This window comes from Gavia stellata, chromosome 7 (genome assembly GCF_030936135.1).
Source record: "Gavia stellata isolate bGavSte3 chromosome 7, bGavSte3.hap2, whole genome shotgun sequence".
NCBI classification, from domain to species: domain Eukaryota; kingdom Metazoa; phylum Chordata; class Aves; order Gaviiformes; family Gaviidae; genus Gavia; species Gavia stellata.
In genome coordinates this window covers 12,000,824-12,017,010 of record NC_082600.1, presented here as the reverse complement: position 1 = coordinate 12,017,010, position 16,187 = coordinate 12,000,824, and the positions used below count along the sequence as shown (strand labels likewise).

Sequence of the window (16,187 nt, the reverse complement as noted above, 5' to 3'; positions counted from 1 at the left end):
AAACACAGTGCAATGCTAATTCAGGATTTTTGGTTCTCCCCATAACTCTAGCTTGGGTTATACCTGAAAAAAGAAACAGGCACTTCCCTGTATCATCTTCTACACGTCTTTTTTTTTTTTTTTCCTTCCCCTCATTGCCTTGGTTTACCCTACTCTTGAGACTTTAGTAATGGGCCTCGAGAAAGGATAAATTTATCTTAAAAATAACAATAAACTAAGACAAGTAAAATTAGCAGACTAGAGGCACAAAGCTGTTGTATGGCATAGTGCAATAAAGAACATGTCTGAAGGGGCTGTAATGAGAATATGTGTAGAGGGGGGAACATGCAGAAGGTGGAACAAATATCTTTATTGGTGCTAAAACCATGCTACAAGATAAAGTTTAAGTTTATAATTTTAGTGGCAGAATTAAAATGTGGTGTATGCATCTACTGTTGTACCAACAACTTAATGTGCAGCCATTATCTTTTTAGCATGCGAAGGATCTGTCCTTTTGTAGGGTGGAAACTTCAGCTGTGGAGACTATGATGGCCGAACTCCACTCCATATTGCAGCCTCTGAAGGGCATTTACCATTAGTTGAGTATTTGTTGACATCTGGCGCAACTGTTTATGCTAGAGACAGATATGGATCTACCCCACTGATGAACGCAATCAAGTTCAGGTAACAAAATAATTTATACACCAATCTATGTAAAGTTTATAAACTTTCTATCATTTTGGATTTAAAGTCCATCCCTGTGTTTTGGTCTTGTTTTGTCTCAGCAGTCATGTGTAAATGACAGCAGTTAAAATAACACAAACCAGTTTCATTTCAAAGGATGTGACTAGCCTAAATTAAAAGATTTTTTAAAATAATATGACATGAAAGGAAACAACTTGGTATGCATGCAGAATTTTAGCATAAGGTAACTTATTGCTGCCTTCCTGCCAAGACCTTGTCCCTAATTTCAGGACTCCACTCTTTGTTATGAGGTTTCCTTATAAAACAGAGCCAAACTGATCACTCCTTTTGTCTGTCAGAAGTGAGAGTGCAGGACCAAGGGTGGTCTGTTTTCTTTCTGCCCTTCCCTTTCTCATCAAGACCAGACTGTTTCAATTAGCACAAAATATACCGGTAGGTTGACATGTTTTAATCTTTGCTTTCCACCAGTGCTTTCCCAAGTCTCTTGCTAGGTGACTGGGTTTTTTGATTTTTTTTTTTTTTTTTTTTTTTTCCCCTTCCACCCACTCATAATTATATGGAATGGCTGCATGGCTCTGCCTGCTTTGTGGATTTCCTCTTCCTGTTGTTCTGGATGTCAGCAGTTCTTGAATGGTAGTCATGGACATGCGATTTACTGGTCTTTTCCATGTTGTATAGTTCTAAGGAATGGCCATAGCACAGAATATAAAAATTATCAGATATCAAAATTTAATTTTAAAACACTTAGTTTATATAGCCTGGGGATTCACAGAGCCATTGGTCTTCTAACGTGTTAGAAGCTGCATGCCCTAATATCTCCTTGTTTCTTTGATCCACTTTCAGCTCCTTATCTCATATTCAGTCTGTATGATGGCAGGAGAAGAGCTTTTTTCTGTAAAGGAGCTTGGAGTGATAGAATTTTCATGGTCTTCATGGATGTCTGTCCCCAAATATTCCTACAGCTTTCTAATGTTGACAAGTTCACCTGGTCTGTCAGGCTGGAGCTAGCTCCCTGGGAGGTCTGACAGTCCTGGTTTTGCATTGGCTGCAGGAATAATTTGAAGGCTTTTTCTGTCTCAAAGACCAAATGTAGAAAACTCATCAGGCTCTATTAACTTGAGATCTGGTCCTGTGTGACCACACTGTGCTATTGCCATACCTACTGCATGGTCCCCTATGGCTTTGTAGTTGTTGCTTTATCTCATGAATGTATAAGCCCTTCAGTGGCAAACCCGTAAAGTCTTAAAGCAAAAACAAGCCCAACAGCAAATCAAACAAATAACCTCGCAGCTGAATAGAGGTGGCTCTGGTCCAATGTGAGAAAATGCTAAAGCATTAGATACCATTAGATGTTCCTGCAAATCAGGCACCTACTTTTTTTACCGCACCCATCTACTGCCTGAGGAATTTCACATGAGCTTGTTGTTTGGATTCCTTAGCATTGCCACTCCTATATTAGACTCCTACTATGACTCTTAAGCTCTTTAAAACTGCACACCCATTTTGATACAGGGAATTGTAAAAGGAAACTGCACCATAACCATTTTCAGTTTCTCTTTTTGTTTCTACTGTTGGGATGAGAGGAAGAGTTGACTTAGAACTAATCTCATAAATGTGTATTTAGGATCCACTGTGTACTCACTGCAGTTCACACTGATAAGCATATAAAGGAGAACGGTAAAGATCAGACAGCTGTATATGTGCGTAATTAGATACCCACTAAAAAGATTTCTGTTACAGAAATATTTAAATTCTATTTATTAAACAGTTGTGTGCTGAAAGTGAAGAGATTATCCTGATGCAGTGTACAAAGTGGCAGAAAGGGAAGGGGGAAAACTGGTCTTAATGAGCAGTCAATGCTTTGAACTGTTTAATATTGTAACTTTCTCAATTTTACTGAATATTGCATCAGCTTAATCCCATTTTCTGAGTATTAATGTTTGTTTAATTGGCATTTAACTGCAGTACAGTATCCACTCATCCTAAAAATAGCTTTCTTCCAGTTTTTTATGTCACATTTCTCAGTGGCTTGCCTTTTAACCTAGCAGGCAGACCTATATAATGATAACTGATTTCTTTTTACCATTTAATAATTTGTAAAGATGATCTGTTATGTCTCTTAAAAGCTTTTTAACATAGCACTGTCAGCTGGTAGACTGGCAACTTGAGCTATATCAATGACAGTCTCTTAAAGACAGAAAATTTAAGTGACTCTTTCTTTGTTTCTTTAGATGGTAAAATGTGGAGTCCCTTTCTAAATAAGAAATAAACTACTGCATTTCCGCTTTTTCATTGTAACTCTGTAATTTGCGTGTAGTCTCATTCGCTTTATGCATGAAGCTAAACAGACCACTGTTAATTTAGGCCAGTTGCTTGACATATCAAAATTAGTAGCATTCCTTTAATTTCTTAGAGTACCCTCAAGGGATAATTCATTTTCAAAACAATAGAATAATATTTTTTTAATAACAGAAACTCTCTAAGCAGGAAAATGTCTTGAATAAAAATTGTGTATATTTTATGTAGTAAAAGCACTTCCATTTACTTGCAGAGCAGTGGTAAAAGGTTGAAAATGGGGAGTTGCTCATATAGTGCTGTGAGAACATCAGATTAGAGGCAGTAAAATTACCTCCCACGTAAATATGAATTTAAATACTTGATATTTTGCAAGGTTACATTTACATTACTTCAGGAAATCTAAGGCAGAGTGAAAATCTAACCACCACTGACTCCAGAAGTGCACTGAAGCCTGTCCTTACAGTATTTGAGCATAAAATTCCCACTGATACCATGCAGAAATACGAACAAGTGAAACTAAGCTGATCCTGCCATAACCATTCCGGTTGCTAGGGGAGCAAGCACTAAAAAGAATGAAGCCAGTCAAGTTTGGATATACATTACACCTGCATTTCTTTAAAGAGAGTTGGTGGAAGGTGTGCACCCTAAGGCCCCAATCCTGCAAACTCTTACATGCATGTTAACTTCACATGTGTGATTCATTCCTTTTGAAGTTGATTCACTTCTAATAAGTGTCTGCCAAGCCAAGGCCTAAGATGATATGTACTGTACGGCACCTTAATTGCTGTGAATCCAGACCCTTTGTGAACTGGTAAAAGTTTAGATGTCTTTATCTGGAACTCAAACTTCGCTCATAGCAGTGAATGTTGAAGACCACACAATCGTTTATTTTGCTATTGATCCATTAAAATATTAGTATACATGGTTTTTTTTTATTTCCAGTGTTATCAATAATGGAATCTAGCAGGGAGGAGACACTAAAACACTTTTTGTCTATTTGTTTTTTCGTTCGGAGAGTGGATGAATGACAGTGGTAGTATCAAAAGGCTAACTTAAGTAACATATGTAAAATATCATTGTTTCTATAGCCTATGTCTGACTATGAGCCACAGTTTGGTAACAGAGCACACTAAGAAAAGGGAGAGTCAGGAACAGTTCACAGGTGACAATAGCTCCTCATGGTTTTGCTTATCAGATGGGGCTGGAATGGACAAGCAGCTGTGCACCCCAGACTAACATGGTGACGTTGGCCTTCCCTCTATACCTTGAACTTTCAGTGTCCAACAGTTGCTCTGCCCTTGGTTTTGTGCTGTTGCCTTAGAGCAGGAATTGCATTTGAACCGTTCCCAAGAAGTTCATGGCTCATGACATCAGCTGAACTTCAGATCGGCTAAACTGTGACCCTTGTGAGGCTTTTGTAAAGCCGCAGGAGAGCAGCACTTAAAGAAAAAACTTCTAAAGACAAATACCTCTCATGTGCCTAAGACATAACAGTATCAGAAAATTCACAGCCAGCCTCTTGAAATATGAATAATGCTCTTGTGGTAGGTACAAGACAGCAGAAGTGGTGCTCTGGATAGGGCTTCAGTTTCTGCAGAATGTAGATACTGTTTGGGTGCAAGTAGGAACAAGCTGTAGCGTGACTTACCTCCTGCATAGTTTTCATGTTGAGTGATGGGAATGTGAGAGGTGGTCCATTTGCTTTCTTGGACTGATCTGCTCTTCATAGTCATGGTACTAAATTTAACACTTTGAAGTTGCACATTACTATTTGTCCCTATTTTTCCTCTCCCTTACCCTTCACTTAGCAAGCAGCGGTATGGCCTCTTCTTCCTACCACACCAAGAAACATGATTTTGAACGATTCCCAGTCATCAGGACATTGTACTTCTATTTAGAAATTTTTATTGTAAGCATTTATTGTAAACACTGTTAGTTTCAATGCTTCGAGATTTATTTTATTTTAAACCAATTTATTCCGTCATTTAAATTTGCTGTATTAAACAGATAAAGTAAATGCCCCCAAATCTGTCTGTATCAAAGATTTATAGGGTTTCACTCAGAGTAGTAATGGCTGTGTGGCATAGGTGGGACATGAAGTGCTTTCTGGAGTGAATCTTGCTACCTGTGAGGAGTAAGTAGTTACAACAGGGGAAAAGAAAAGCCTGGCTCTTCGCTGGAATCTAGAGATATGGGCTTCATAGGGGGAGCACATTGAGGGAGGATACCACACAACATTACATGCTTTGCTGCCTTTCATCTTTTAGTGCTGCCCCATAGCATAGCTTCCATTTTAAAAAGTGCTAGTTTCATGCTGTGATTTCGAGTATAAGGTGTGAAGTGAGGAATACTTACAGGGCAGTCGTTGGAGAGTAAGCAGACACTCACCATGTTCAGTTCTGTACCCAATGTGAGCTTGAGTGAACAAATATGCTCTATTTTAACCTGTTTTAGGTCAAATTTCTTTTCAGCTAATTACTGTTCTGCTTAAGACTGAAATAAAAATTTCATACACGTAGAATTCATTCTTGACCACAGATTGAAAAATAGGAAGCGTGCCATTATTTACTGGCTCAACGAGATGCTTGTGGATGACTAGCCATGTCATAAGGGACCCATCTAAGAAAATATCTTAGATAACTGAAAAAACTTGCGGCATGTGCTGTCCAAGCAATGCTTTGCCATGAAACAAAGAAAAAAAATTTTTTTTGGCTGTCAGTTGAAAAAAAAGTACAATTTAAATAGGTCTATCTGGTAGGTTAAATAACCTATGTTTGGAAAAGCAAAATGATTCCTATAGCATCTGTACAGTTCTTTGTTTAGTTTAAAAATTAAGATCTTATATGAAACATATAAGCTTACGTAGGCTTAATATGGATAACTGCAAAGTAGCTTCTTGTTCAAGATGGAGTTTCCTAAAAAGAAGCAGAGAGACTAGATAAGCAGTTTAGTCCAGTTCTAAAATGGAAATGCCCATGGCTACCTCCAAGAAAATGCAAGGGATCAAGCAGAACATGTATGTGAGCTTATTTTTTATTTTTAATTAATACAGATGAGCTTTTAGGTAATGGATTGAAAAAGCCCATGTATTTCCTATTACAATTATGCCTAACTCTTTATTTTGAAGTGTTATGGTACAGCAACTTGCTTAAAAGAGGAACTATGAAAGTATTCCTGGTCTACTGGTGTCATCATGCTCTTTCTGGAGAAAAAAAACTGTGTTTGGATTTGTGAACTAGATCAATTGTTTAGCAGAGGATCACATCGTCACCTCCTTTTGGAATCTAGTTCTAAACTGCTCACTAGGTCACTTGCGAAAAAAGTATTTTGCACATTTTTCATCTGTCTCGTTATTTTCTATCCACGACAGTACCTTTAGAGAGTGGCCTTTTCCATAGACTTTCTCAAGCATCTGACTAAGCTATAGGAATTGGCTGGTAGTGCTTAAATATCTATTTGTCCCTTTATCTCAAAGGAAAGGACAAGGAAGACCTCCTAAGACTCCAGGTGGAAATAAATAATAAAGGTATTGGGAGGAGGGGGTTAGGAAAAGGTATGCTTTTGTGGCAGGTTTGTAAGAATACTTAGCACAATTTTGAAGCCCTAAAAACCTGATTAGCTTCTACATTAACCTAAAGATTCATTGTTTATCTGCAAGACATATGTTTTATTTAAGACTGATATATATGGGCATTGTATCCTGTAAAACAAAGGAATGATGCTATGTAATAAATGTCCTCACTGTTTGCATGTATTTCAATCACTAATATTTCAAGTGTTAAATTAAGCTAGCACTAAGGTAAAGCTCTTCTGGAGCTGAACTTAACACTTCCATGAGCTTAGTATGTGAACGATGTTTTTTGATAGGGAGGGCAGATCTGTTTACTACATCTGTCACCCTGGAGAAGATTTACTGGTTCTGTGATGGTGGCAAACATCATACAAGAACTTTCGCTGACTGTTTGTGTATATGAGTAATGCTGGACTTAGGGGAAAAAAACCTACCGGTCAAGACACTTTCTCAATTTTTTCTATTCCTTTCACAAAGGCACATAGAAGTGATTAATTCATTACGAGAAACAGGAGCGCACCTTTCAAGCCATGACTTGGAGAACGTTGGAACAATACTCTGCAGGTAAATGGGATATAAGGTGAGGTGGCCCTAAAATTGGGATGGAGGGGGACAGTTTTTCAGAAGAGACTCTCAGAATGGAGAACAGTGTGTAGACAACGTCCAAGAAACAGTTGGGTCCCTGGCACATGATTTGACTATTTCTGTACTAGACTAATAATGAGGAAACAAGTGAAGTGATGAAGATAAGAATCAACTCTGTCGGAGCACCAGTAACTCAAGAGAGCTCCAAAGTAGAGGGAGTATTGTGGGGATAAGTGAACTGGAAGCAAACATGCCAGTTTTTTCCAAGCACTTTCACTAAGGAGGAAGCTGTGCAAGGTGTGATTTAATAGCATCTCTATTTGAGAATAAAGCTGCACATAGTGAATCATTTTTATTTTCTTAAAATCCACTTTTCACTTATATGACAATGGCTTCTACTCTAACCACCATATAACATCCTTCCTAAAAATAACTAAATCAAATAGACAAATAGGTTTAATCCCAAAACTTTTGAACAACTGCTCACCATCTCTATATTTAATCTGTTAAAGCTGGTTTTCCATACACTTGCTTTTAATATATAAGGTGGTTTAATGATATGGATATCTATTATGAAAAGAAATAGATGCTTGGTTTTATTTTTTCCAGTACTGGTCCTGAATTACAAATTACTCTGAAAATTGTAAGAAGGTTTCATGTATTTCCTAAAATTACTTATAGTTTTTGCTTCATTTCTTCTTCTCAAAAACAAACAAAAAAACCCTGAGTACGGGCCTTTATATAAGGACTTGGCAGGAAACCACGAGACTTGTAGGAACCAGCCAGTGCTGTATATTGTCTACAAAACTATAAGGTCAAGGTAAAGCTTATGTGTGTTCTGTACAGAGAGTGGACTCAGACCTTTGAGTAATTCTGAAATCAAGAAGTACTAGCTGGAGTGTTTCTGTTGTCGTAACACTCTCGGAGGAGACTGGGTAATAATACTTTTACCATGAAGCTAAAATATGTACTTCCCAGGGCACTGCAAGTGATAGGACAGAACTAAACCCTTGGTTTGCATAGTTTCCATCTGCCAAGAAGGCAAGAGGAGTGGCTTAGGGAATGGCATTCCTCTGCAAATAAACTGGACCCTTACTTAGCCCTGGTGCCACATGCAGAACCAGTTTGGCTAGCTGACCTGGGAGTAGTATGTAAAAAAAAAAATAAAAAGGAGAACAAGGGTCCTTTAAACAAAAAGTGTTTCTGATGCAGTTTGTTACAGCATTTAAAGGAGAGTCATATACCCCACATCTGTATTGCACAATCTCCTGTTGTTCAAAGCTGGTATTTTGATAATAAACATTTAACATATTTTGAACTTGCATTGATGGTAATAAGTTTAGTATAAAAACAACATAAATCTCCCAAACAGAGGGTGGGAGTGAGTGCACATGTGTGCAGAGGCTGAATGAGGACGCAGCATGGAGTGGTGTACTCGGGATGAGAGGGAAGGGGCTCTCCCACCTCGGTGTGGGTCAGGAGCCAGGGCCGTGGCACTCTCCTGGCTGGCAGCTTGGAGTAGTGGCCACAGCCAGAGGCATGCCCACTGACAGACGTCACTGCTCAGCAGGTACCAGGAGCACAGCCAGCCTGAGGCAGTGGTCAGGCTTCAAGACAGCGCTGAAGTGTCTATGAATGGTGGCTCTTCCATACACTGCTCCTGCAGAGCTGAAGGGCTTTCTTTCCTCTTGCTGTTTTAGAGAGCCCGCCATAGTCTTTTCCACCAAAGTAGACTTTTTCCACAGAGCATTATTCAGATGCCTAAAAGTTATTAAATCTGAGGTACTGGTGTTTGTCCTCCTGCCAAAATGTCTCAGATACTTCTTCTGGAGTATCCTCAGATGACCTGACTGATACACTCATTTTTCCAGCATACTCAGGCTCACTTCTCTGTCCTACCTCTTACCTCCTCCTTTTAAGCCTTCTCTTTGCAGGCACTGGCACTTTCATGGCAGTCAATGTGTTCACATGGTCAAGCTGCTTACAGAACAAGTTGTTTATAACATTTTTTCCTCTGTCTAATTTGAACTGTTTTCCTACATCTCTTCTATCTTGTAACGTGCCTTAAGCTGCAATTTGTACCAGTCTGAATTTGCCACCAAGGCAATATGTCAACTTCTTGAGGTTTAGAGGGACAAAGCTGCTTGCTTTCTAGTAAGCTCTGGGTTCCTGCACTTTCCTAATTTAACTCTTTTCTCCCATACAGTTCTCTCTGAATTAGAAGCTATAATCATGTTTCCCCCCCACCTTGCTGTTTACCTATCCTCAAACAAACTGGCTTTCATAAAAGACCACAAGCAGTGATTTTTGCATTCTAATACTGTCTCCTCAGCTTCCTTCTGTTTAGACTCATGATTTTAGAATAGAATAGTTCAGTTGGAAGATTTTGGGGATAAAATAAAAATAAATGTGGTCCTTTGGCATTGGTGATGTTTGAGAGGGAAAGGAGTACCAACCAGAACTAAGAGTTGGACAGTATCAGCATGAACTCTTGGGTAGGAAGTGGAGATGCACATAGGTGCAGCCAAGGTGATATAGTTATTAAATCTTTCATGGTTTCACTTGCTGGTTTCTTTTTTTAAGTGAGCGGTGTTAGCCTGATTTTTTAGAATTACTTTGTTCATGTTTGGTATCTGGTTCATGGCTTTGTTTTGAAATGAGAAAGAGGTCTCAATGTTAGTAATCTGTTAAAAATGTCAGAATCTCTTCTCATATTGCAGTAGTATTGTCATCTGTCTGCAAAACCAAACCGTGACTAGATAAATTGGGACACAGCCTATTCTGAAGGCTTGTCAAGTTCTGGAGTTGGTAAACAGTTGCTTTGTGTTTCTTTTTTAAAGGAAAAAAAGTCTGTATATAATTGAGATACTCTGTTCAAGTCTGTATTCACAAAATTAAATAGGGGCGTAAAGCCAAACCAGCTTTCTCTTTCATATTTTTAGATTTCATAAAATGATATGATATAATATACAAGAATGCAGCCTTTCCAAATCAGCAACTTTCAGAATTAGATGCCTCTTCAGTCTGACATAAACTTGGGAGGTAAGGCTGGGAGAGGAAGGATGAATACGCCTCTACAGGAACTGGGACCAAGCTTCTAATGCCTACTATCTTTCCGAGAAATCTGTTTGTCTCAATGAAAGAGAAGTGGAGATACTGGCTAAGGGCAGCACTCCTGAATATGTTCAGGATAGAACAGCCTATGCCTTGTGCTGGACTTTTAACTTGCTTTTTGAGGATTTTCATTAAAAAAAAATAAAATTCTCTTCTGTCACAGTGATGATACACCTAAAAAAGAAAGTATTTCCTCATTACTTTATATAGACACTGAAAAAGGAGAATTGCTGAAAAAGCCGATCTTTGTGTCCCTAGGAAAGATGAAATCCTAGTACCTGAGGAGGCAGGAGGGAACCCCAAGGTGTCATTTAACTGTACTCATTACTTCCCAGATCTAGAACTGCATTGGCCCTTGTCCTAAACACTCAGAAACCTGAGCAGCTTCACTCCTCTTTTGATGTACCTTGACAGTAACAGAGCAGTAAACAGCAGCTCCTGTAACTGAGTTTGCTTGATGCTGGTCTGACAGGAGGCACAAAATCAGAGAGCATAACTGCATTATCACTATCCTTGTTATCTTAGCTCTATGATAGTCATGGCCCCATTAGCAATGCTGAAACTGTGAAATGGGTACATAATATTTCTTTCTAAATGCAAGAGTCGTTGATAAGCAGCATACCTGGGATTATGTGCTGTAAAAGGTATCAATCATAGTTTCGTAAACTGTGGTATGTAGTTCTTTGTCAACAAAGCAGGTTTTAAACAGCCTAATGAGCGTATATTGAAGTTATTTCTATTGTATTTCATGATATGAAAATTACGGACTTGCTGCTTAGAGGATGTACTTGTAGTTGGAATTGCTGCTGTAACTATCTCTGAGAAAAATACAGAAAAAAGGTCCCTGTAGTGTATGTTGAGAAGTCCTATGTATATATTTGACTATATGAAGTACACTTACATTGTGTAAAGGAAATACAGATGTGCTTGGCTTGACTATGGAGATCTGAAATTGGAGAAAATGTTTTGTGGTGTTCTTGATTATAATCAATTTAGTGAATAGTAGGTATCTTCTGTTTTGAGTGGTATCTAAATTTTCTCGCAAGCTACATCACTTTTTTTGTTCTCTGTGTCACAGTCCCTGTAGAATATATTTTTCACTTGATCAGTAAATGGCTGCTGCAAAATTGAAGATACTTCTGTGTATTTGGATTGCTCTAATGTCATGGAAGGAGACCACTTCACAATGTTGACCTCTGGCACTGGGGGTTAAATTGCTCTTTCTGAACAGGCGCTATTAGGCAGTTAATTTTCAAGCAAGTGTAGTAGTCCTTGTTTGTTGCTTACAGTGATGCTAGCTGAATTGCCCTAGGTATGTAGGTTGCTAATATTTCTAAATGTGCTGGTCTTTGCCCAAAGTGGTTTCCACTTTGCACGTGGCTGAACGATGAGATTCTGTTTAGCAAATACAGAGCTTTCCTGTCCAGTGTTGGAGACGCTTGTAACTCTCACTTGCTAGGTAGGCTGTTCGTTTGTTCCTTAATTCAGGGACCTTCCAGTGTCAATGGCAAGAGACTTGTCTTTGTAAATAAAGGTAATTCTTGTGTTCCAGAAGTGCCTGCTAAGCAATTTCTTCTCTGCTCTACCAATGCTTACACTTACTTAATGCTTACTTTTTCCTGAACTTTCCTTAAGGACTTTGCACTAAGCTTCCTGCTAGACCTCCTTTGCCCTCCTGTTTTCTTATTGCTTCCGAGGGGCCTTTTTTGCGATGGCAGTTTTCATTGATGATTTATTGATTCTTTTTTTCATGATGTCAGACTGAAGCACTGTTAAACCTCATAGCACTGCACTGCCATTTCCCTGTCCCCCAAAGGCCCCAGCTGTAGGTCTTCTGCCCTGCCTCAGGGCTGGTAGGATTGCATGGAGGAATACAGAGAGAGACCGTTGGCTTTCCCGTTTCCCGACCTCTGGGACTGCTGCAAGCAAAAGCCTCCCTCTGACTTTCTGCTCAGACTGCTGCAATTAGAGGCTTCCACTCCCCTGAAAACATTTTTTCAGGTACTTAAAGAGATTTAATCAACACAGAAGTGATTTCAGCCTAGCAGAGAAGTGAATGTTGCAGCCTTGCTTTCAGGGTTTCTTCCATAAGCTTACCTGATTGCCCCTTGCATCTTCCAGCCTTCTCCACTCTCCACCAGCTCTGCCTGGCTTCCTTGTCATACCCAGGAGCCCATCGCTGTCCTCCATCCCTGCTGCCAGCAGTATGCCGTTCCCCCACAGCGAGCACTGTTCAAGGCAGCAAACTCTGAACTTAAGTTTGGGGAGGGTTCCCCTTCTCTTAATGAGATTCAACCTCACTTGATGATTGTCGGTGTAGTTCTGCTGAAGCAATCTGCGAGCACACGGCAAGCTCAGGTCTGGAGTCTGACAGATGTTGGTGTCTTGAGAAAACTGAAGGTAGTCCTCCCAGCCTTGCTGTCAGTTCAGCCTGCCTACGGGCTTGGTACAGCTAGTCATGCTTTTGCGTATGTACAGGCTGTTAGCCATTCTTTTACCAAAATAAAAATGAACCTTAACTATTATGGATGAGACTACCAGCAGATGTGCGAAGAAACAATCTGGTGCACATTTCTCTGAAAACTTTCACTCACTTATTTGTATGTGATTCATTTTGATCCTTTCTATTGCTTGTTACACATGGCAGATAGAGGTCATCTTCAAAAGGCTTTTTTTTTGCTTGCTGCCCATTTAAATCTTACAAATTATCTTATAAAACTCAAAAAATGTAGCTGTGTTACTGTAAAAATGATATGCTGTCATAACTTTTGATAGCAAACATAGTTATGCAGACTTGTGAAGGGGGTTTCTTAATGGTTTTAAGGCACACTGATTGCTAGCACATCTGCTTGTGCTCTCACTTACTCAGCTGCATCTTGATTTAGCCATTGCCCTCCCCCCAACTCATTTCATGAGATAAATATTGTGTTGTGAAATATGAAACTGCATGACTTTTTTCCCCTTTGGACATAGTCACACCCACTATGTGAAACTAGCCTGTTTGTAAGTACTTATAGCACAGCCCTATTAATTTAAGGAACTGATTCATCAAGCTGTGTTGCTTGCTCAGCTATTCAAAGCTGTTGTAACAGTGTTCCTTTACTTACCTCTCTACCCCGGCAGCCATGTTGAGCCTGTTCTGGTTCAGCGTTTGCCTGCTGAGCTAATTGACAGGACCCAGGAGCACACTGAAATGGACTGAAAGATCTAGAACCAATATTAATTATTCTTTTTCCAGCCTTACAGCTAAAGGTGATGTGGATGGGCTGTATGCCTGGTACCTAGCTGGTGCAGACCTGGAGCAAACTGGTTATGATGGCAGGAATCCCCTACAAGTAGTAAGTGTGCATACGGCTCTACTCTGTATGGCGTGCTAGCTGTGTGAGTAATAATGCACGCTGTCAGATAATATTAGTTTGGGAAAAGTAAATGCTGCTTTGGGGACTATAAACCGGATTAGAGTTTGTTACAAACTCAAGTCTCTGGTGCTGTTCCGAAGTAATAAATTGTTGGAGACAGAATTTTCTCATCTATGTCAGAGGAATTAAAATTTAAATTGGATTTTAATTATTTTGTGGTAACATATTCTTACTTCCCACAAGTAAGTATTTGCATGTCCTGGTGCACAGGATGGCAGGATTTATTCATGTTTCTACTTACAGGCAGAGGCTACAGGGCATAAGGAGGTCCTTGACTTCCTTAGGCAAAGGCAGTAAAGAAGGTAAGATCTTGTTTTCAAGTGCTAGATTTCTGAAATGTACAGATCAGCCTGAACATATATGAAGGGGGATCTTGTATTTAAGCCCTAGTTCATCCTAGGGCATCTGGTTTCAGCTGCTGTCCCTGCCTTAGTTTCTGATACGACTCTGTCTACTTTAATCCTTCTTTGCAGAGTAGGGCTAATGTTTATTCCTCTTTCTGCCTGAGCCTGGAAGTGCCTTTTTATGGTGCGTTCCACAGTGTGGTTCTGAACTTGGTTGGGAATCTAAATGCTACCAAAATAAAACCACTGAGGGCAGCAATGTCTTGGTCTGTTAGCCCATTGCAATAAATTGCTCCTCCGTCTAGCCTGCATTAGAGAGGAAATGCCTTTTATCGGGCACTTTGCCACGCCTGGTTTTCAGGGTGCCGTGCCCCCAGCACAGGAGCATGCCCTTCTCCAGTAGAGCTGCGAGGCGATCGCAGCCGTTTGGCTGCACAGCCTCCCACTCAGGCGGTGCTACTATGGTACCTACAGCATTTCCACATGTGCCCTCCCTCAAGCTTTTAATGGCGCACCTTACACCAGCCCATCTTCTAGTGTAACATAGTCAGCCACCACAGGAAACGTGGGGCAGATTCTTAATAGGCAGGAATTAGTTGTACTACACACGTAGACTGCAGAAGGCTCCCTTTCAGCAGAGAGCTCTGCCGAGGGCTTGCTCCCCCTCCGGGCGCAGGACAGGGCAGTGCCATGGCCTCTGTCTTACTCAGACCTTACATGTAGCTGCCTGGTTGTCTCTGACATGGACTCCCGCATGAATCGCTTTTGTGCTGCTAACATACAAGGTGTGTTTCCCTAGCTGTGTGCATGTGAGGCGGGTGTGAGCCTCGTGTTCAAAGCATCAGATCTGACAAGTCTCTCTATAGGAAACTTGTCTGGGCGTTTGACCTTCTCCAGTGCTATGCTGTAACTAGAGACATTTAAAACACTTGCCTTTCATTTCTCAGAACTCCTTTCTGATGCAATATGTTGTTGATTTAGATATCTCTTCTCCAATATATTGGCAAGTCTAATCCCAATTTAAATATTGGTTAAGAGATGGTTTCCTTTATTAAATAAAATTAACACAAAATTTAGTTAAAGGTTTTGCTGCATCCACAGCTACCTTGCCTCTTGTGTGTCTCATTTGATCAATGAGAGTGAATTAATGTGTATATAAGTGGGGAACTGCAACTGGAACAACCGCATTTTTTCATCAGTGTGTCCTGGTCTAAATGAACATAGGACAGAATCAGGCATTTTTTGTTTTCTTGTAAAGTTTTGGGGTTTTCTTTGGTTTTAGCTGATATAGCGGGATTAGATAAAATCACAGTCTCAAGCATTTAAATGGAAGTTTTCCAGTGTCGAGGATGAAGACGCTAAAAATACCTTCAGAATATGGGTTATATTGCAAAGCGATTTCCATTTTCACTGAAATATGTCTGCAAAAATCACTTTTCTTTTGTAAGTGGGGAGTGAATATGTTAAATCCTCAACTCCTACAGGGATCATCTCTTAATTCCTTCGGACTGACCCACGAGTATAGTAGGCAGTCTGAAGGAAGTCTTCAGTACTGCATGAGAACTTGCATGGCAGGCTACAAGGTAATCTCTTCTCAGGAAGGTTTTGGATACTGCCTAGTTCTAAACATCCTTTTTCTCTTTCTCCAGAGGCTGTAGAAGATGGTCACTCCTCTCCAGAAATGCCAGCTTTGAACATTAATGGTGTTAAGTGGTTGTGGGAGGAAAAGAGGAATGGAACAATGGTAGCTGGGCTTGGAGCATACAGAAAAGCTAGAGCTTAGAAATATTCTTTATTTAGGATCACATTAAGTTCTTACTGATTTTCTAAAAATTATTTACTGCCTTATCTTTTAATCACTTTTCTGAAAAGAAATTTTTTATAAAAAAGCAAGGCTGGAATGTATTGCCTTTACTGTACAAGTTCTGCTTCTCTTTTGAGTTGTCTTATGTTAAATCAATGAGGACAGTATTGCAGGCGTAGCAAACGGAAATGCTGTGGTGAATTCATACCAAGAAAAAACAGTGGATTGTGCATATCTGGGTTTCAGCTAATAAAATCTCACAGGAACAATGTTGGTTTCACTTTGTCTGTTTTTTGCAATGGCTTGTATCACTTCAGTTGCAATTACAGCAATTGTGAGTGTCAGTGCAAACAATTGAATCAGTCATG

At 39.8% G+C, this 16,187-nt stretch overlaps 1 protein-coding gene across 1 annotated transcript in view; it reads left to right on the top strand.

Annotated features, from left to right (window-relative positions):
- The window catches only part of ASPG (asparaginase), a 47,522-nt gene extending 31,840 nt beyond the window's left edge, over positions 1-15,682 (top strand). Inside the window, exons 12-16 of the mRNA XM_059819890.1 lie at positions 500-663; positions 7,031-7,117; positions 13,491-13,590; positions 13,915-13,973; positions 15,665-15,682. Coding sequence (XP_059675873.1) covers positions 500-663; positions 7,031-7,117; positions 13,491-13,590; positions 13,915-13,968 — 405 coding nt within the window. The 3' untranslated portion in view covers positions 13,969-13,973; positions 15,665-15,682. The remainder of the gene's footprint in view (positions 1-499; positions 664-7,030; positions 7,118-13,490; positions 13,591-13,914; positions 13,974-15,664) is intronic.
- Positions 15,683-16,187: the final 505 nt, after the last annotated feature.